Here is a 23,960-nt window from a genome sequence, read left to right as displayed (position 1 = left end):
AAACTAGACAAATAATACTATCCTTGAATTGGAGTCAATGGAGGACACTCTCGAAACCTGTGACTAGCAGTACACAGAATCCTAGTTTAAAAGTCTAAAAGTTACATAGATTACAAATCCTTGCGTTAGTGTAGTGTACAAAATAAATAAATATACAGTTACATTTTTTGCTTTCATAATTAATGCGAACGAATATAAAATTGTTATTATTACGTTATTTACTTGGTTTTGGTTTGATTTTATTTATTATTTTGACATCATTGTAGAAAATAGAAATAAATAAAGTAGTAAAAAAATGTTATGGTGGCGTTTTCTTTTCAGGATTATAACTAAGTATCCTTCATTTGAAAATAATTTTTGTAAAAAGTCTATGAATATAATATACATATACGTTTGTTTGTTTTTGTTTTTTTTTTCTTCCTTTTTTTTTTTTAGTTTATAGGTATTATAATTATATATTGGACTACCTAAAGGGAAAGTTGTCTTGTAGTTTTCATTTATCGTCCTCGTCACTATAGTCATCGTAATGATTATTGTGGGATGACTCCGGGGGACTCGGCGAGTCGTAACGTGGTGCTTTGCGCGGCGGCGATGACATCGCATCATCGTAGTCGTCGCCGTTCAAGGAGTTACTCGAGGATGAGGGACTGCCGTCGCGAGTCGGCGAACTTGGCGGGCTGAGGGCGTTCAGGATCTTCCCCTTGGACTCGTTCCACATGTGCGAGAGACGTTCACGGCCGAAGAGCAGCAGGAAGTTCTCGATGAACTCGCGCGATTTGTCCTCCCACTTGGTGATCAGATCGACGCGCCTCTCACCGATCGTGCCGAACACCTTTTTGCTCTTGTCCTTCAGCTCGTGCATCTTGTTCTGAAGACGGATCTTCTTTTCGCTGAGATATGAGATGTTCAGGTCTTTGGCGGAGTATCCTCTCGCGAGATTCCTTCTCACGTAGATGTCGTAATCGCGGACGATTCGCGCGACGATATCTGACGTGGAAACGCCGTCCGTCCTTTCGGTGGGCACGAACATGCCCTTCGCCTTCCACTTGGCGTAGATGTCATTGCAGTCGGCCGTTCCGTACGGCAGGTCATCGTGCGCTATGAAGTCGATCTTGTGCTTCTCAATGTACGTCTCATCCACCTCCCACGGAGCGTCTCTGATGATCTCGTCCACGTACCGGCAATGCCTCAGGGCTTCGTACCGTTCGGTCTCCGTCATCACGGTGCGACCCTTTTTACTATGTGTCAAAGAATCATTACACACTGTAATAAAAAAAAAAACGTTTATTAATTATCAATTCATCATCTACATCAGCGCTTTCCAAACTGTGAGGCGCGCCTCTATGGGGAGGGGTGGACTAGTCTAAGGTGAGGCGCGAATATTAGTAGCAGTGAGAAATTTTCCAAATATCTGCTAAATTATAGATACATTCCTGTGCTCTTATCCATATTGCTGTAATACGCGTTCAAAGTTGAAAAATTGAAATTAGAACGTTCGAAAAAGCAGTGTTTTCACATTTCATTGATTTACTCGATAACTATAATAGATAAAATTAATCCAATATATGCATATGAAAGCTGAATGTTTGGGGGAATCCAACAAGTATAGATACATTCCTGTGCTCTTATCTATATTGCTGTAATACGCTATAGAGGGGGGTGGGGAGGCGCCATGGTTACATACTTTTGAGGGAGCCGTAGTAACATCAAGTTTGGAAACCACTGATCTACATCATCTATTCAACATCTACAAATAAACAATCTCAACCAAATACTTATGATTTCAATTAAACTTCATATATGATATTTGCAAAATAAACAATAACAACATTCATTTCATGCTCACTCATCACTGTGCTATATTTTGCAGTCTTTATTTTTCCTTTCATAATAAATCGTATATAAATTGGTGCTTTTCCAGGTTTAGAACATTCTTTTCAAACTTGTTAAATTAATTTTCTTCCGTATTTTTGCTTAAAACTCGAACAATTTTTATTTTTAAGTTATTAAATTATGTATCCATTTATAAAGAAAAATAACGAATCAAAATGTTGACTCGTCGACTTTGAAAGGTTAAATAAACAAAGAGAAACAACTTGAAATTTATTGAGTAAATTCGGAAGTTTCAAAAGAAAACAAAACTTTTCATCTACTTGATTAATTTGACTATATAAATTTGTGTTTCACTTTATTATTCAAGACTTCTAAGATCATATCAAAAACAGTCTAAGTGAAAAAATAAAAGATAAACAACCAATCTACAAAATATATAAAATCAAATAATCTATTTCCAAGATTGTATTAATAATTGATGAAAAAGAATGTTATACTTTAATTTTAAAAAAACAAGTTAAAATGTTTGTATAATGTATATGATTTTATGCTTGTTATTGTGGTCTTGTTTCTGAAATAAATTGTATTTTGCATAACATATATAAATATGACATAACATCAACCAATTTCTATTCTAAGTCATATACTAAATAATATGATATTAACTGATTCTAATAGGAAATATATTAAAATAAAATCCTTTGAAACTTACCACCAACGATGAGATAGACATTGGGGAACACGTTCTTGGCCTGCATCAGCTGCCTCGCATGTCCCTGATGGAAAAGATCGTAGATGCCATCAGCGTAAACCCTCACCGGTCTATGAGTGTTCCCTGACCTCGCCATCTCGTACGTGATCTTCGAGTAGTCGCATTGCTCCCGAGTCTTCACAGCCTCAGCTTCCGTATCGAAAGGAGCCTCCCTGCAAACGGACTAAACAGAAAAAAACAAACAAACAATTAGAAACCAATAATTACATAAACTTCTGTCATCGACTCATGTTTCAATGTGCATCTTTCTACTGTTACATCAACGTCTTAATTACATTATCCGTCAAAGACGTCCTGTACCACGAACCCATGTTTTGATTTTTTTTTCTTCTTGTGATTGGCGTGCTTTGTATATATTTTTGTATGTATTTGTTTTTTGGATTTGCAACTTCTTTCCCGACGCGCGCTCAGTCTGATCGAACGTCTACGAACGTTCCTTTGTTGATGGCAGCCAACTTATTGAATAATTGAAGCATCAGGCCACTCTCCGTCGTTAAATATCGCCGCAACTGATCATTTAGAATTGAATTGGGACAGATTTAACTTGAAACAATCCACCACTTCTGTTCTCGCATCGATCTAAACGAATCGCAATTAAATAATAAATGGGACATAATCAATGAAACGTCAATTGATATACAATTCGAAAATTAACCAACTGTAATACGTTGCAAAGCATACACGAATCAGTATTAATTGGGAATTAAACAGTATAAATATTGATACTTTAAAATGTCTTTTAAAGTTTGTAGAATATTTAAAAAATAATAATTATTCATTTTAATTGATTATATAAACAATAGATGGATTATAATCAAGATAATTTACATAATCAATATTCACGGATCAGAAAGAGTATAACATTTTCATTATTATATAATATTATTATATTATAATATCTATGAGTAATTATTTCGGTATCAAAATACAAAATTAATTATTCAGTTAAGAGAAAATTATAAGAACATTCGTTAATCAAAGTTCAAAGTTGTGACGGTTGTATAAAGACTATCAGCAATTTCAGCAACATCTATCGCTGATTTTCTGTTTCACACAACTTGTTACACATTATCTGCAGTGACGGTTGTAGCTGATCCTATTATTCCGACTTAAACAAACTAAAGTTAAAACAAACATACTTCATACTAAAATCCAAATGATTCGCTAATTAGAACATATCCTCCGAAATGTAATTTAATTTTAAGGTCACAGTTGACTCATAAATTGAAAATTACAAATAATAACACGATTATTGTTTATATGCAATCAAAGTTTAACATATTTAACAAGAAGTTAAACAGTCGTTAAATATACATAAATAGGTCAATGCAGGTTTTAAAAATAAAACTTCAAAATGGTTATAAATAGTTATAATTTCCTTAAGTAACAAACGAATAAAACGATAAAATATTAAAAATCAAAACAATCAAGTATATAAAAAACAACAAATCTAAAAAAAAGCATAGAATATGTGTAAAATAGATAAAATGCAACAATTAATATTCATCCCTTGCTTACATACAAATCGCTTGTTATGGCTGTGTGTAACATTCATACATGAGAGAAAAAAACATGTGAAGAATGCGTAAAGAAGAGAAGATATGTTACGCAAGATTTGTATATGCATCCAAATAAACGCTTGATAAGCTTCAGTCTTCGATTGTGAAATCAGCGTTATGTACAACATAACGTTATAAGATTGAGTATGAGGCTAAAGAGTCAGTCTCGATGATTTAAAAAAATGCACTCGGTAAGTAACGCAATTATGTCAAAATAGGTAAAAAAATGAATTCAAAAGATTTCTTGAAAGTTTTTTTTCGTTGAATTTTAAAATTAAAAAATAAGTACCTTAATCAATAAGTACCGGCGACCAAAAATAAAATTAGAGAGGAAGTATATGATATATAGTAAAAACTGTACTTGTAAGAGAGAAAACTAAAGAAAACCTATGAAACTTATTGAAAACAAATGATCATCTAAAAATATGAATATGTTTTCCCTCTTATTGTTGTGATTGTTTTCGTTTATTTATGTGAGTCTAATTTTACTTGGAGGCTCTATGATGATTTCGTTATCGCTATCATCATCCTCATCATCGTAGGAGCGGCTCGGCGATCCGGGCGGTGTTATAGCATTCATGATCCGGGAACGCGATCCGGTCAGAATGCTCTTCAATTTATTCCTGTTCCTTCCGAAGAGCATCAGGAAATTGTCGATGAACTCTTTGCTCTTCTCCTCCCACTTGTTGATGATATCGTCCTTCCTCTCACCGATGCTCCCCAGCAATTCCTTGCTCTTATCTTTGAGCGACTCCATTTTATTCTGAAATTTGAACTTCTTCTCCCTCAGATAGGAGATGTTCAGTTCCTTTGCGGAGTAACCCCTGGCTAAATTCCTGCGGGCGTAGACGTCGTAGTGACGGACAATACGCGCTACGATGTCGGAGGTGGAGACACCCTCCGTTCTTTGAGTGGCTATGAACATGCCCTTCTTCTTCAGCGGCGCATAAATGTCTTCAGTGTCTTCACTGGGATAAGGGATGTCGTCGTGGGCGACGAAATCGATTTTGTGGGCAGCGATGAACGCCTCGCTGTGTTCCCAGGGCGCGTCCCTTAACACCTCATCAACGTATCTGCAGTGTCTGACCGCATTGTAACGTTCCTCCTCGTCCATGACGGTACGTCCCTTCAGTCTATGCAACGTCTTGTCACTGCACACTACAAATAAAGTACGTTTAAACTCATTCCTCATTAGTTTCTATTTGTTCTGTATTTTATTTAATTATTTTGTGCTGAAAGGAACTGGGGAAATCTTGGATTTACCTCCGACGATGAGATAGACGTTGGGAAAGCAGTTTTTGGCTTGCAAGAGGATTCTTGCATGGCCCTGATGGAACAGGTCAAAAGCCCCGTCCGCATAGACTCTGATCGGGCGCGGGGATTCCCCGCGCTCCGCCATCTCTTTCGTTATTTTAATGCTGTAATCGCATTGCTCCAAATTCTTTCTCGCCCCTTCGTCCTCACTAAACAGCGCTGCATCGCAGAAAGACTAGAATAAAATCTACATTAGACATACTCTACCACTAGTGCAAGATACAAACATATTAAAAACACAATAGAAAGATACAAGCGAAAATAATACACAACAAGCAGCACATACCAAAACAAAACAAAAATCGCATACATTCTTCATTTCTAATGACTTTTGTATGGTTTTCGCCATAAACAAAATATACAAGAAATAACGCAAGAAGCAATAAAAGAAGAAGCAAATAAGAAAACTACAATAGTGTGCTAATAAATAAATAAAAATATACATCTGTACGGTATACCCATACTTTACCTTCGCTTTAAATGCATTTCCCTTCGTCGCACGTCCTCAAAATAAAAGAGGATTTACAAAATAATGCACTTTTTTCACACCTTTAATTAATTTATTAAATTAATCATCAAGACGCAATTAGTAATTCATTGGTGTTTGTTGTTTACTGCACGTTCTTTCTTTCGATTTCAAAACGTTCCGATAAAACAACCAAATAACTAACTATAACAATGAAACACTAATGATGTCGTTGCGTTTTAATTGGATTCTATAATAGCATGCAGAATGCTTAACCCATTAACGCCCACTGTACTTTAACTAGTACAGTCCTCGCTAATTGTTTATCAACTATACGACTCGGCAGGCACTCCATTCCGAATGCATCCAATTTGTGCTCAAGTAACATAACACATTTTATTCTCATTACAAGAACAATTCTGTTTTTTGTTATAACAATAGTTAAATCAACAATCTATTGTAAATTTAGTTTATACATTTGTTTTTAACAAGTGTACCAACTTCAAATAATAGTTTGGTTCTGTTGCTAATAGTAACAAAAATACGTTAATATTATTTGTTTAAAATTCTACCAACTTGAAAATAATGTCACAAAAATTTAATAAATTGACGTTGAAATTTCCCATAACAATCAAATTAAATAATCTGTCACATACCAAACCACAAATCGCATAGTGTGTACACAACTTTAAAAAAAATATTTATTTATTAATTACAAACGAGATTTGTCGATTTGTTATTTGTATTCAAAAATGACAAAATTATTAGTTTACATATTGAATAATTTGATGATTATTCCAAATGCAAACAATTATTTATAAATGATTTTATTTTAATTTACTAATGTTTTCATTAAACGAATTTTCCATTAGCAGCAATCTATTTAAAACGCCGGAAATTATTCATGCCACGGAAAATCGATGAACTAATTTCATGGCCATGGTGTTGTTTCCACTGCGATTTCTTTGCATTCGTCGACAGAAGTATCGATTCGTTGGACGAAAATCCAAACCGAACGTTCGTACCTTTTATTTATTTAAAAACGAAAAAGAACGAATTTCAGAGTCATGTGAAATGAATGAAACTAGTACACAGCACGTTACCTCCTTGATAATCATGTTGCATAACAAACATAAAAAAACGTTCTAATAAACTTCTTTTATGTTCTGCTCTACCTCAATGCGTTGCCATCACAAGGAAACTTATGTAACGCACACTTTTTAACACAGCAGCTCGGTCCACACTATCAGGCTGTTAAGAATGAATGAATCGTGAGTCATCCGTCAGTCCGCATACACATTTTAATAAGTTATCTAAATAATTTATGGTCAAACATGAGATGAGGTCAGTCTGCTTCGGAACAGGACGTAATCGAAGAACTAAGGTTCAACGTGTTACAATTGCGCAATCGAATTTGAAGACCGAAGGTGTAGAGGTTTTTCATGATAGCGACGTGACCTTGACTTTGGTTCGCGTTTCGCAACTGCATTTGACCCAATTGCACTTGATAAAATCGCGAAAACAATTTTGCGCGAAACGATGCGCAAAGTGAATTTCTAGCCGAAAACAAAAATGTATGTTGGACGTTTATCAAGGCAAGATAACGACCGGATTCAGGATCGGATGAAACAGAATTTGCACGAAAATGTAATTAGTAATCACAAAAACTAATTAAAACATGTTATATAAACTATAGCAGATACATAAATGTAAAGATAAAAAAATAACAAATTTGTTAGGTTTAATCAGAAGCACGGCATTAATAAATTTGAATATTGAATTATTAATGATAGAGGATTAAAATAATTTAAAGATGTATGATAAAATATGTTGAAAGATACGTTTTGTAATACCAAACATTATTCAATATCTAAGTTAACTCATTAAATCACTTCTATCAAGAACAGGTCAGTATCCCAACAAATTGTATTCAACGTTTTGCTTCAAATTTAAGAAATATATCTTTTTTTCTCTTATTCAGTTTACAATCATATTGTAGTTTAATGTGGATAGGTCAGAGATCGTTATGTTGACATTAAATTTATAATTGTCAAATAATTTCTTTTGCTTTGGGAGAAAAGCATTGATAAAATGTTGTTATTGACAAAAATTTAGAAAACTTGCATTCTTATTTTTTTTCATAAAAATATTCTTTTAAAAGCGTATTTTTAAGGAAAAAAAAGCCTTGAGATTTTATTTGAACAAGATTGTATCTTGCCAGAGATTGAACGTAACCATCTTATAATAATAAAAAAAATAACGTAATTGCTGTGATGCAATATTGATAAGAGACGAGACGTGAGTGAGAGCTCGTGGAGATAATTAGTGAATAATACTGCATTCGCAAAGAAACTTAACGTATTTCGAACAATCGATGTCAAAAATATATCGCATTTCTCCGCAATGAAAAGCATAATTATTTGTTAATAGGTTTTCTTTTGTTTCAAAACATTTATTGTTTACTATTAAAGTTTTATTTCTAAAAACTTATTTCGCCGATAAGAATGAAACAATGTAGTTTCCGTTTTGAATAGAAAAAATTGCAATAACAAACAAAAAAAAACGCAAATAAATTAATTCATCTCGTTCAAAAATTTTAAAATAAAAATAATTATTATATTATTTTACACGTAAATCTACGAAATTTTTGTTTTAGAAACAGTTGAAAATCATTATAGAAAAATAAAATTATATCGATAATACTTTGAACAAATCAGGCGATTTTTTTTACTGAGTAATACTGAAATGATTTTATGTAATGTGTAGAGATAGAGGACGCAGATAACGGGAAAAAATAAACTTTGCGATATTCGCGGATTTCATTCAAACAACGTTATCGGAGATTTGCCACTAAACTAAACAGTAATGTGTGGATTTAGATGAAATCGCACCGTTGTGGTATGAAAATCTTTTCGGATTCACTAGAATTTAGAAATCTACACTAAATCGATACTAATTAAAGAAGAAAAAAAAACTTGGCCATGGATTGCGTGATTTCAATATTCTTGTATTGTGAATGAATTAGGTCAGGTCATGAATAGCTTAATCGAACTTCCGGTTTCTATACGTTTACAATCATATTGTAGTTTAATGTGGATAGGTCAAAGTTCGTTATGTTGACATTAAATTTATAGTGAATATAAATTTAAAAATAAACTAATTGTTAAATAATTTATTTTGCTTTGGGAGAAAAGCAATGATAAAATGTTGTTATTAACAAAAATTTAGAAAACTTGCATTCGCATATAAAATAAAAGCGGAAATAGATAATGAAAAATACTGAATCATAATGAACAATTATTTCATTTCTCATAATAATTTGCATTTCCGAAGCACATTATGTTTTTATTGCATAATACTGCAGTATTTCTAAAACTAATTAAATTGAAAAGTATAAAAGATTACATTTTCTAACTAATACAAAATATAATTATTTATAATTAAGAGCCAAAGCGACAAAAAATGTCAATGAATAATTTTTTTTTGAAATGAAATCTGAAATCAAATTTTAGATTAAATACACAGAAAACATGTATTTTTTTATTCACAAAAGGTTTTAATAAACTTTTCTGTCTATTTGTCTCTATAAACTACTTAAAATAATGAAATCAAGTAGCATGAAAGAAAAGTTTAAACGATTTCTTATTAATCTCTCGCATGTGATAACGAAACCACAAATTAGCATTTGTTTTGTGTTAATCAAAACAAAAATTGCTGTTTTGACGTTTAACATAGGTTATTGTAAAATTGTATTATTAACGAAGATAAAAACATTAATTCTATTGTTATGTCATTAAATAAACATTGATTTCAATTTTCCAAATTTGATGTTGAATTATGTCAACTTCAATGCTGAAATATATAAAATCATTAATCGTTAGATTACGCAACATGGGTCATGTGGTGCAAAATAAGCAAACTGATACTTGCGGATTGTAGTTATTAAAACATCTTTCGAAATAATGACAATGAACGATCACTTCGAACACCGTACTTACTTCCAGCTGGTAAAATATTGCTTTCATTATTTCTACTCTCACAACGAACGTTGATTAAACTTAAACTTTATAAATTTAAAAATAGATTTAAAACAAAACTGAAATAAATAAACAATTTCACAACGGAGGATTGTTGGTTTTGAAGTTGCGGAACGCGAACGTCATTAGGTTGTCACGATCGTTGTCAGACTGCCGGCGCTGCCGTCCTGCGTTATATACTCGAACATACAGGACTGTATATACGTGAAATACAAACGTGTAAGTTGTTATCAAACGTATTATCACTTCAGTTTCATGCATAAAACATAATGCGTTATTAATATTTATTTTTTGGTTTGTTAGCTTAGTAGTTGTGTTGTGAAATTAATTTCGAATAGTTTGTGTTTCCCGCTCGAATTGAAAAAGCTCATTGATTGATCAAAACATCGCTGAATTATTCAAAGGGGGAAAAGATGGTGAGATGGACGAGACACGCGATGGAATATTTCATCCATCGATATTAACCGGTACGTATCAACAGTAAGAGTCTAATTGCTTCTACAAATATTTAACAATAATCCAGTTTCGAAATGGTTAAAAAAAATATGTAGTTATACAGAGTGTTTTAGTTTGAATTTACCCATGGCGACCAACGTGTGTCTTCAATTTTTATTTAATTGTCAAATTCATTGTTTTATTACATAAACATTAGTTTAATTTTTTAATTTAATCATTTTCACGAAACAACAGTTTTGTAATCCAGATAAAAATTTGAATTCATTACTTTTACGTCCTTCATTTTTAATGATTAACATAACTTTTACATTTACTTACTAAAATATTTTTTGCACCAAAACGAGGAGCTTCAGATATTTCAAAAACCTGGCAAAATTTTCAAAAATTACGTTTTTAATACTAAATTTTTTTTAGAATCAATGGACATTTAATAACATCCCAATTATTATCGATTTATTTTTGTAAGGTTATTCGAAAACTTTCATCAATCTCAAATTTTAGATTGATTGGAAACAAATAAACATTTTATGATATAAATATAATTTGACAGTGACAATTATGATAATTCATTATAGATGATTTTTCTAATATTTCCTAACACTTACATTGTATATTTATATCATACAAATTTTGTAACAAATGATAAGATTATTTTGATGAAAATTAGTCAAAATTTGACTAACATTGAGCTCAAATTGTCATTTTGTGTATTTTGCTACGTTTTCATTATACAATTTCGATTCGATTATCATTACACTATTATTACAGTTACATAATAAAATGTCATACACGTCAAATCCAGAATCAATTGCTACTAATGTAACCTTTTAACACACTTAAGAAACTTCAGTCAATGTAAAATTGTGTGTCAAATATAAATTGCGCGGTAACAAATGAAATCAATAGCAAAGTTTATTTCTTCACGTAAATTCCTGAAAGAAAAATTATTACTTTATTTTGATTATAACTAATTTGTATATTAATAAATGTACAATTAAAGTTGTACTAAAATATAAATTAGTTCTATAAAAAAAAAGTGCAAAATTTAAATTTAAAAAATAAATGAAAGAAACTGGACTTTTTGCATTAATGTCATCACAAATGAAATGTATGTAAAATTTCAAATTGAATAAAGAAATATTAAACAGAACATAAAGTGAACATTATAAACCAGCGTTTCTCAACCTATGGGTTGCGTAATTTTTTTTCGCGAAATGTCATCTGTCACCATGTGTCAAATGATGACAGATGACATAAAATGTTGTCTGTACATAAAATGTTAATATTTTGACTGCAAATAATTGTATATGTATTATACACTTGAAATTACGTATTAGGCAGAAACGTCAAATGTGTCCACACTGAATTGAGCTACAGATATTGCGTGTCCTTAATTCTAAATATAAACATCAAACGAATATTTTCTGTTTAATTAAATTTCTTTAATAAACATTTTTTCTCTCTCCTCTCTGCTTCACGGAGCAATTAGAGTAAATATTTACTCACTGTCAATCTTTAAATAAACTCGTTGTCGCAATTGTAGTTACTTCTTATTAGTTTAAATGGAAACGTAATCCAATTTAGATTGAATAGAAAATATATATATATAAAATACGTGCTCGTAAATCCTGACCTGCCTTCATGTGACATCGACCTTCCACTTTTCTACAGGCTTCTTTTACTAAATTATTTCCGGCGAGCAGACAAAACATTCGAAGTTAATTTCTCTGATATTTAAATTTACAAAAAAAAGCAGTTATTTCTTTCTATTCTATCAGCATGCAAATGAAGATATTAAATTAGTATGAATCATTTATTGAAGGAATGACTCGTTCAATGAATATATTTTAAAACTTTGATTAGATTACATCATCTTCTATAATCCTTCCTCGTTCGACAACAAAACATATGTATTTATCGTATTTTCATGTGTCAACAACCCCTGGTGTACTTATATGAATGTATACATTATATTAATAGTAATAACTTGTACATTTGTTACACAAAATAATTATTCGAAAGAACTAATTAAGAAGTAAAAAGTTTCAGTTTGTTAACATAAATTATTTTTTTAATAAATTCGTTGATACACAAAAAAAATATGTAAAAAATAATAATAATCATAAATATATTATAATACTAAGGTATTACTGATTCATTCGCGAAAGATTCAATCATTATCATATGATTTTTGTTATAACCATTTTCACTTCACTAAATGATGCACAAATAAATGCGATCAATGTTTCAATGTTTTATACTTATATATAAGATGATATAAACGGGGGATATTTCTTTTTGTGCAAAAAATACGATAATTTTTAGATAGTGAAACAATTCCCATTGTCAAACATAGATGAATGAAACGACACGAAACACCTAAAAACGTTGAAATCGATTGCTTCACACATTTGTATAAAAAATGGACAAGTTTGTCACATCCGTTTAACTGTATTATTCGATATATATAAAACAATAAATATATTCTAAGGGTATTGATTTATCTAGTCTAATCTTCACAGGACGTGACTAATAAACTATATTTTGGGTACATATTCAAATACAGCAATAACTCGCATAGTGTCCATCAGTTTTTGTTCACTATAGTCCGGAATTGAGTAAAAATAAATAAATTTAAAAAAAATTATACTTATATATTCTTTTCATTCCATGTAGTCAAGTCTAGTTTTGTGCTGTTTATTTTTATGCGTCCTTGGTTAGTGCGGTTTCAAACAGCTCAGTAAATTATTAACCGCACTATACGAGGTATTGCTGCATAGTTCACTTTCTTTTACTTCATTACATATGTTCTATGTACCATAGAGATTATGTAATAAATTATTTCAAACTTTGACATAAGATATAACAACATTTGTGTCTGAGCAACATGACATGAATAATAACAATAAAATAATTAATACAAAACCTATGATCAAGTTCAATGCATTGTGTATATTTGGTTGCATATACCGAAATTTCGTAACGTAAAAAAATTGAACCATGGAACGACAATTAAAGAAATTAACGTTTCAGAAAGCGCGCGCAGTATTACAATTAACTTTATATCATGTAGCAAATATAGGAAACAAAAATTTCCGTTTTCTTTTTCGCGCTTGTTGCATAATTCTATTTCCGGCGGTCGATCTGCAGTTGCCTCGGTGCATTTTATATTGTCTTCTCTCTCTCTTTCTTTGTTTAAATAATCTTTTCGAAATTTCTTGGCGAGGACGCCAAAAATTCATATGCTCATAATAGAGTAGGAAACCGAAAACAAGTGGTGTTAATGAATTCGAAAATTGGGCCAATGGCTGAAATAGAAAACAGCGGAATGCAAGACCATATTGCAACGTGCTCTGCCAACCGACGATTATAAATCTCTCCTAGATTTTATATTTAGTTATTCTTTCTTTGCTATATTACCAAGACTTCTTGCATTCACTTGAGCAGTAGAAAAACTCATAAAAGTTTTAGTTCATCTCTGTTTTAATTCTGTCAATCAAATCTTCACAAACTCATTTTGAGTTCACTTTTCTATCTTATTGCAAAGGATTTATCATAAGTTTTTCAACCTCAAAACGTCTATTAAGTATAACTTGTTACTGAACTACTTTCAACTTTACAATTATTTGAAAACTGACTTGACAGGTACTTGATAATTTAAGTGACAGGTGTCAACTAACCAACTGTCAAGTAATATTACTGTAATAGTAGCACGTCATGTATTTATTATAAGAAAATATTACTAATTAGAAATACGACAACTGAAATATATAAAATTAAAAAAAAAATCATTCTGTAATGCATTAAAACTATTATTATTTCAAACTTACATTGATTAAGGCGTAAAAAATAATATTTACAAAGTGAATCTCACATGTTTGACAAATCTAATCTAAAAATTGATTATCAAAATAACATACACACGTCTATTTTTTTTATATATATAAATCACAAACAACAAACATTATATTACGTTCTATAATTATTTAACTAATCTTAAGTTTTTTTCTTCAATAAATAATAATTAATAATTTGATTAGTTTTTGAAGTATAAATAGAAGAACCACTATTTTATGATTTTAATTGTTTTGTTTTCATAGGAAATTTGTAAGCAAACATTTAAGTTTGATTATAATAATATTAAAATGATTGAAAAAAGTAACTTTTATCTGATGAGTGATGATCATTCTGCAAATGATTTCAAAGTCTAAATGTTATTTCTTTTTAGGTAATATTCAAATATTTCGGTTAATTGTCATGTATATAAATCTATATTGAATTTTCAAATTTTTTGCAACAAAAAAAAATGTGAAGTTCAAACATATCAATGTTATGAGTATTTAGTACGTAATATACTTATGATTTCGAAGGTTTTGTCTGCTTTCACTTATTAGTCACGATTATTGTATCAAACAGATACGTATTGATAAATCAAGATAGTTTATAGATTCTAGTTATCTACGATGGTATCAAAAGTATACAAATTAATATCTACAACATAAAATTCATAACAAAATTTTTGGTATTTCTTTTTTTAAACATTGGGAAAACCACAAAGCAACAGTTATTAATACAGGTATCCCCGACTTACAAACTCCCGGAGTTATGAAGAAAATTCTAAACTCTCTAAACTTTTTACAAGGAGATATAATTTAACATATATAAAAGTGAAAACCATGATAAAGTATGGTAAGCAGAGAATCGAACCGAACTTAATTTCGTTCCGGTTTACGGTTACCTTCCAAGTAAATGTTTATCGTTCCAGATTTGGTTTCGGTTTGTCAACAAATTTCGGTTCAGTTCTGGTTGAAATTAAATTACATTAAGAACATTGAAACTATTTAATAAAGTTTTTGATAATTTGTTATTTTAAATATGAAATAATTGTCTAATTATTCTTAAATATTATAATAAAAAAAATAATTTTAGATATAGTTTTGAAGTACAATATTAAAACCATAACTATTCTTTACAACATAAACTATTTCAAGATCTTTATACTTCGTGTCCTTGAATATTATATAATTTTTCTAAAGATGCTAAATAAAAAGTACAAGTATATTGAATGAAGGTCGTTTACTTTTTACACATAAAAAAATGTGTATGAGCACAATTATAAACCTTACAATTACTGGAAGTAAAGTAGCCTTGAATGTATTTTCACATGAATCTATTTTTTGGTCAAGGCGTACGAACGAACGTCATCAATTACAATTAGAAGAAAAAAAAACAAGAAACAATATTTTTGGCATATCCAAAATCGATGTTCGACCGAGCGTAGGCAGCCTTGACATTCGGTGGACAACCAAAATAGTTCGACGACCTAATCGAATTATAAAATCGATATACGCACTGGAATGTGTGCGTAACTGAACAAAAAGTTTTTTTTTTAATGAGACAAAAATAAACTATCATTTGATTGTAAGTTTCAAGTGAGTGAAAAAATTGAAGTTGTTATATTTAAATTACAGTTTTATTCGATGAGTAATCAATGTATCGCACTTTGGACTGCTTTCTAAAGTGGTTTTAGTTACCTCATCGATTCAGTCTGCGTCAGACGGAGCGAAAATTTAAGCTTGAATCGCAAATTCGACATGAATAATTGGCAGTGACATAAAAATAGAAAGAAAGCTAAAAATAAGAAGAATTAATCCAAACGTCATTATTATACAACTTACAGTACATATTTTAGAAGTTGTAAATTGGTAATATGGAAAAGAATTATGTAACTTTATATTGGATTTAGTAACAGTTTTAAGTCAAAAATATAAGCTTATAAAGCATATCCAAATCATTAACAAAATTAAAAAAATATATAATTAACTAGCTATGTACATTGTTGTTACTTGATTACAAATTATAAATAAATATTAATAACGGAAATCCAAAAAAATAAAATAAAAAATGTTATTTTAAGTGATTGAATAATTTAGTGATTTCATAACTAATGAACACAAAATATTACAAAAAAAAAATGAAATATGAATAATGAAATATAATAACTGTTTCATATAAATTAATTTGATTGAATAGTAATTTATTATTACATAACCTAAAAATCTTTCAATCATAAAATTCAATATAAACAAAATCAAGAATGTTTAATTAACCTTTTTAACAATATAAACATTTTTCAATGTCAAATATATTTCGAGTAAAAAGTTTTAAAATGTTTTCATTTCGTCTGCTTATTTTAAGACTTTAAAGTGATTATTATGAAAGCAAAATTAATTAATGAATAAACAACAATAATTACGTTGGATTGACGAAGTTTATTTATTTGAGTACTTGGAATTACCACAAATAATTACATCTGCAACTTTTATCATTTTGTTATGGAATTTCCATATTTATATAGAGCAAACAAAACTTGGCGTTTCTTAACACAAAATTTTGGTCGAGTGATATTTTTTAATGGGTCTTTAAATGACAGCTGTCACCTTGCGTCAAAGTTAGGATCTAATGAAATACTCTATTTTTATCTGTAACTAAAAACAATTGGGAAGTTAATAAACTTTAGTTATTTATTAAAATATGGAATTCCCATATTTATGAAGGAAAGAAGTGTTATATTATAACAAAATGTATTTTAGTCCAAATATATTTTAATAGAGTGTTAGGTCGAGTTATTTTTCTTAAGAGGTATCTAAACGACAGCTGTCACCTTACGTCAAAGTGACGAAATTGTGAAATACTCCTAACTATAAACAATTGGGAAGTTAATAAACTGTAGTGATTATCTAACATTTATTAAAAATATGGAATTCTCATATTTATGAAGAAAAAAAAATGTTATAACAAAATGTATTTTTAGTTAGCCTATTAAGTTACATTTTTACTGAGTCGTGAAATGACAGCTGTCACTTTGTGTCAAAGTGAAAGTGATGAAATACACTTAGCAATTGAACTACAAACAAATATGTTTGGTCGCGCAACAAAAAGGTTGAGAAACGCTGTTTTAATACATTAATGAACGCTCCGAACAAGCTACAAAAATAAATTTTACTATTCAAAATCTTTTAAGATATGAAAACCATAGCATTACAATTTTAGTTTAAATAAATATAAAGGGTGTCCTAAAACGCACGATTTGAATTAGCCGCCATTTGAGCAATAAATTGTCAAATTGTTTTTTTTGGGAAGTTGCCAACACTTTACTGCAGAAATGGCGGCAAATTCAAACATTGCGTTAATTTTGGAACACCCTTTAATTTGAAACATTCTATAATAGTGTGTACGTTTCTTTTTTTGGTAAAATTAGTCGATAATGAAAAAACTGTTTACCTCAAGCAATATCAAAGTTTTTTTTTGTAGAGAAACACTGGTATATATTCAATTATTAAACTAATCTATTACAAAATAAATACATTGTCATTTATCTAAAATAGTGTGTACGTTGCTTTTAATGCAAAAAAATACTTGATTAAGTTAAAATACAAAATTACGAAAAAGATTCTTCTATTTTGAGAAATTTGAATTATTTTCTATTATAAATTATTGATAAATTTTAAATTTTACAAAATAGATTACAAAGAATTTTTAAATATACGATGATCTAAAAACAGAAGTTCTCAACCTATGCGTCCTGTCAAACTTTTAATGGGTCATGAAATGACAGCTGTCACCTTGCTTTAAGCTAAATGACAGCTGTTACCTTGCTTTAAGCTAAATGACAGCTGTCACTTTGCTTCAAAGCCTCGACAAATTAATAATATAAACAATTGATTGCGACTAAAAAGTTGAAAAATTATTTTTGCTTAAATCATTCAAATCTAAACTTGGATAATGAACAACGGTTGGCCGAACCGCAGTGGAGACTTATTGAACGTATCACGCGATTTTCAATGATTGCCCGATTGAATGACTATTGTGAGAGGAGAGTTAGTGAATTGAGTGAGTATCCTGTTCTAAATCCGTCAGGCGTGTGTATGTATTTCGTTTAAAATAATAACATTTTTTGATAATGGAAATAATGTTTAAAAATAGACATCGAAAGGTATCCCCAATCCGAACTTTTCTATCTCCGTAGACGTGATAAGGACGGACGACGACACGCAGAAAGACATTATCTCGTGACCTTTTCGATCATCCACCGAACATAACTAATGAGTTTACAGCCCGAGACTACATCCGGAAATAGGTTTCAACACAAGAAGAAAAAAATAGTACTTCATTATTCTTACAAAAATAGAAATATACGCAATTTCTTAACAACCACGTCTATTATAAATAATTCTTCAGTTACATCATCATCATTTCGTAATGTAGTTAAGTGTGAAGATGCATTCCTACATTAAATATCAGTATGAATTTTATAATATTTAATTGTAAAATAAATAAATTTAAAAAAAAACATATTATCATATAACTAATGCTGAGAATGATATAATTGACTAAAAGTATCGGTTTTATCGTATCGTATTAAATATGTATTTATAGATCAAATTTAACAATATTTAAAAAAAAAACTGTAATAAAATCCAGAAAATTTCTATATTATGGTATGAGTAATGTTGTTAATAACTTAACGTTATTTTCATCACTCGCACAAAATGTGTATCAGTGGTTTTGTGTTCGCAGCACAAACATAATCTAATGGCGCATTAAACACTGTACATACACATGCGTCACATCTATTTCAAATTGTTGACTGGCCAAATGCGAAGTTGAATCAATAAACTATGTAAGATTCATACTCTACAATTCTTATTTCCTAATGTTTTGAAATAAAAAAAAATGCAACATAAACATTAATGTTTATATGATAATACAGGCCAGATGCGGAGTTGAATCAATAAACTTTATAAGATTAAAACTCTACAATTTCTAATGTTTTGAATTTAATAAAAATCAACAGAAACATTAATGTTTTATAAGATAGTCACAATGAAAGAGCAATAAGATTGATTTTTTTAGAAATAAATAATCGTGTACGTAAACAACACGAAACAACAGAAGATTATCTACGAAATTACATTTTCTTTCATTATTTTTTTAATACCGTTAATTAAAACCTTTTGTAATAATTAGTTTTACGCAATGTCGATTTCGAATGGACATGTTCTACAAAAAATATATATAAGCCCGTTACACGTGCTCGATTCGCGTGCAGTTACATAAACCCACCGAGTATTCACTTCTTCGTTACTTTTTTTTCATTCGTTTTGGCTGATTCATGCATTTATTTATGCACGTTTCTTTTCTTTCTCCTCGCCCAGCGAAAATGCAAATGTAACGACCGTAGTTAATGAAACATAAGGACATTTACCTTTTTGCATAAAATTGTCTCGACAATTCGCATTTTATTACGTTTTTCACAAATTTTAATATTGTGTACAGAAATAACTCGCATAATCCGGACAAATCGAGACTAAATAGATACAAAAAAACGTAAAAATAGTGATTGTATAAATATAAAGCCTTTTAAAATTAATTTGTTATTTTGTAAATTTGTTCTTTAATAAATATGGAAAACGTAAAGTGAAATATACGAGTTTATGAAATGAATTAGTGCTTTAGTAAATTGGGAATTCGTAAAGTGAAAACATGCCATTAAAAAATAAATTTGTACTTTAGTAAATCGAGAATTCGTAATGCAAAATAAATTTGTTGAATTCGTGAAGTGAGAACTCGCCTTTACGAAATTAATTCGTACTTTAATAAATTAGAAATGCGTTAAGTGAGAATATGATTTTACAAAATAAATTAATATTTTCGTAAATCGGTAATTCATAAAGTAAAAACATGCTTTTACAAATCAATTTGTACTTTCGTAAATAAATAAATTAGTTCTTTCCTAAAGTGAGACTACACATTTACATAATACATTAATTAAATCGTATATTTGTAATCTGAAAATTATTTTCGTAAATTGGGAATTCGTGAAATGAGAACTAATGCATTATTAATCACAACACAAAACGAAAACTATTTCTTCGATAAAATATTATACTTTTAGTTTTCTTTAGTCAATGTATTTCGAATAGATATGAGATTTTGATTACTAATGTTAAATAAAACATCAAACATTTCGTTTCGTTTGATCTTGCTTTGGAAGCGCAAAGAATCTTTGGCGAAGTTTGTTGGCAAACACGAGTTATGTTTACTCCATGATCCAACGAGAAATGATATTATCCTCAAGAGAAAACTGCCCCTTCCGACCGTTGACTTCACTCATCGATTGACCCTGTTTTTCATCTCCTTTTAGCTAAGTAAATAGGTTAGGATTTGTATTTTCTAGTTATCAATGCTGCTTTAAGGTTTGTTTCCTTATAGTTTTTATAATATTTTTACAAGAATTATAATGATACTTATTAATTATTTAAAAATTTTAATCAATTGTTTAGTTCTTTAGTTTTTTATATAAATACATCAAATTTTATATAAATACTCAAAGTTCTTCTTTGTTTGATTAAAATTAATTCTCTTTCTTCTCTTATATTTTATGACATAACATTCTATTACAGTTAATATTATAATATTTTAACACCTGTATTATTTCATCTTCTACTTGATACATGACGTGCATTTTTACTTTCGAATGAAAAAACCGGATCGAAAGCCGACGCAATGAAGTAAACGTCTGCAATTATTACGGATAATACGAGGAATAAAAAAAGCTAGAGAAAACGAAGGACATTTCATCGGCCGTACGATTACGCGAAAACGACTACACACACATGAGATAATCCAGATAACAAATAATGGATACACAATATACGTAATATCTATAGTTTATACAAACACCGTTAGATAACATCAGTACAAAAACGATATATTTCAATCACAATAACCACGTGAAAGAATACATGAAATTAGTTATCTTCTTCTTGTAAATTGTTTTTCTATTACATGTGTTTTTCATCTTACATTGACATTTCAGTAATTATATATTGTTGCTTTAATGCAGTGAAAAGTAAACAATGCAAGGACTAATGTTAGTTGTCATGACAAACAATAATAATTATCATTTATTAACAATAATTGCATATGTTGTCGATATATTTAATAGCAAATAAAAAATGAAATACTAATCAAAATTTTAATTTTCATACAAATTTGTTTACATGACAATAAAAAGTATTATCATTTGTTATATTATATAAAAATTGCAAAAAAAAACCGTTCCTTTCGTGATAAAACATGTGTTGATGTAAAATCATAATCAATAAATAAAAAAAGTAAAAGAAATGCTTACAAATTTGTTGATAACTTTTTCGAACCTAATAAATCAGCAATTTGTATGAAATAAACATGTTTTAATACGTATTTCCTGGTCATCGAAAGACGTTTCAGTAAAGGATTAAATGGAATTCGCAATATTTGAGCAAATAATTTAAAGAAAATATATGTGCAAATAATAAAATGGTTACCATGCAAACAATGCAAAGTTGCCATGGTGATTATCTTACGAGTCTTGACGTCGCAATTGATTTTCATCGACACGAAACCATAGAGACGACCGATGTTTAAAAGCCGTGGAATGTCTGCAACTTTTACTTGTCGGCTTTTCTTATGGTCAGACCGTCTGGGAGCGTTTACAATGTTTGCACAGAACACCTGGCATCTCGAGTTTCGAATTTCCATATCGTTTTGTTTACATTTTTCAATCACATCAAAAAAAAAAGCTGCTGTTACGTTGGATTATAATTAGATCAGTTAACACCTTAATTAAATTAATAATTGCATTCTTTAATAGATGCCGTGTTGCATCAATTATAATGAGTTACGCCCAACATCGACCCAATTCACCCAAATGCCAAAAACAAAGCACCTATGACATATTTACAGGATCGTCGATACTGACGTTACTTGAAGTATGTCAGATGTTATGAGTGCATATGTTGATATGACTGTACAGTATGATTCTTTTAAAATGACGATGCAAATCCGTAACTTACGTATACGATTTTGATTGTATGCTAATCGTTTTGAAAATTATGGAACAGTTTTATTTTTACATAGAGTTTATTATAAAACGAAGCAACGGCACGTCAGCGTTTGGGAGCGAAATAGAGCACAGCCTTTTTTTTATATATTTATATTTTCTCTAGTATACACATTGTACAATCCAGCCGAGTCGTCCAAATTGGCATATGGCACCAGATGCATGTACACACACCAGACAGACAGACACATTTATATATTTATATAAAACAGCAGATAGAAAGCACCATTTTTAGGGGGTGTTTCTAGGTTATGACACTCACCAGGTTGAGGGATTGGATTTTGGATTGTCCGTAGATGTTGTCTTCGGATCTGCTCCTCGTCCTTTTCCTTGACATCGTGGCTGTGCTGTGTTTCGTTGGCGGCCTCGTAGTAGTTTGCAAATCTGTTACAGACATAACCTATAAGTGCTGATGAGGTGTAACGCACAGACACACACACACTATTCGCTCTCTCAACCTTTCACAGCCTTTCTCTCGCTCTATCAAAATCCTATCTCTTCACCCCTCCAATCTATTTAGAATATCGAAAAGTTTACACACAGATTCATCTAAATTTAGATCACCATCTATGCAGATTGCGGAGGCGGCAGGTGAAGAACCAATTCATACAAAACAAAAATAGAAGCACCACAAAGTCAATGATGCTTACCCAACATCCTTCGGTGATTCAACGGAAGAAGCACCACTCAAGAACTGAACAACACTGGGTGAAAAAACACGAAACGAAAAGATCTCGCGCGCGTTTATTTACTCTTTATTGGTCTTGAATGTTAAAAGATCGGATGGACAACTAAGAAGAACTGAAAAGCACGAGAGTTCTTAGACCCTGCTACCGGCTTTCGGAGCAGTTCGAAATGGAATGAGGCCGAACGCCGGTGCGCCCCTTCTCCACCTTTCCCAACCCGGTCTTTCCCTACCAACAATAGGTTTGTATTTCTTCGAATTTCGGCTTAGGTATCCCATTCAAGATACAATCGGTCTACCAAACAACGACCCTCTTCATGCAGAACAAATTTCTAACGTTATTTGAACCCAATACCGTCATCTTCGTCACGATTTTTATTCCCTTTTCGACGATCCTAATTCGATTCGGGAGAGCACCGCCCCCTCTACAAACATTCAAAAGATCGATTGTTTTCGGAGGACAGCTCCATCTGGCGGCGTCGGTCACGTGGCGACGTCGTGACGTCACATCGTATGATCCGGGATTCCATGAACTTTGGCACAAGACATGCTATGTATCAGTGGTCTACGCGTCACCTATCATTCATTTCATTCTTTCTTTTTATTTGCTTGCTACGAAATTGAAACATACGCTATTACGCTGCTGCTGCAACGTTACACAACATATCAAACCGAAATTGCAACTGAAAGCATTTCATGTTTTTTTTTTTTATTTTGATTGAAGAAATTTTCAAAATGTTTCCATTCTATTCGTTTTATTTTTCTTTGACTTTAACGCCATGTCATTCACTTGTTCAATGTGCAGTTTTATATTCATAAGCAACTTGTTTTCTTCCTAAATGCATATTTTTTAATAAAATAATATATGTTTTGGTTATTAAGAAAATTAAC

General features: G+C 30.6%; 1 protein-coding gene across 6 annotated transcripts; it reads right to left on the bottom strand.

Moving 5' to 3' along the window:
• Nucleotides 1-422: 422 nt before the first annotated feature.
• On the bottom strand, nt 423-23,497 carry LOC108556883 (choline-phosphate cytidylyltransferase A). Of its 6 annotated transcripts, none has more exons than XM_017913179.1 (4): nt 23,035-23,446; nt 22,647-22,768; nt 2,546-2,768; nt 423-1,263 (listed from the first exon to the last, which is right to left on the bottom strand). In XM_017913179.1, exons 1-4 carry the CDS (start codon nt 23,039-23,041, stop codon nt 494-496), a joined length of 1,122 nt encoding a protein of 373 aa, XP_017768668.1. In that variant the 5' UTR covers nt 23,042-23,446; the 3' UTR covers nt 423-493. The 6 variants fall into 6 exon arrangements, with proteins under 6 accessions (XP_017768668.1, XP_017768671.1, XP_017768672.1 ...); XM_017913180.1 differs by lacking the exons at nt 423-1,263; nt 2,546-2,768 and adding exons at nt 4,058-5,322; nt 5,428-5,653 and having other exon boundaries at nt 23,035-23,497; XM_017913182.1 differs by lacking the exons at nt 22,647-22,768; nt 23,035-23,446 and adding an exon at nt 9,943-10,051.
• Between the last annotated feature and the right edge of the window lie 463 nt (nt 23,498-23,960).

This window comes from Nicrophorus vespilloides, unplaced genomic scaffold, assembly GCF_001412225.1.
Source record: "Nicrophorus vespilloides isolate i.1.1-1 unplaced genomic scaffold, Nicve_v1.0, whole genome shotgun sequence".
Classification (NCBI taxonomy): Eukaryota; Metazoa; Arthropoda; class Insecta; order Coleoptera; family Silphidae; genus Nicrophorus; species Nicrophorus vespilloides.
This window is presented reverse-complemented; position numbering and strand designations above follow the sequence as displayed.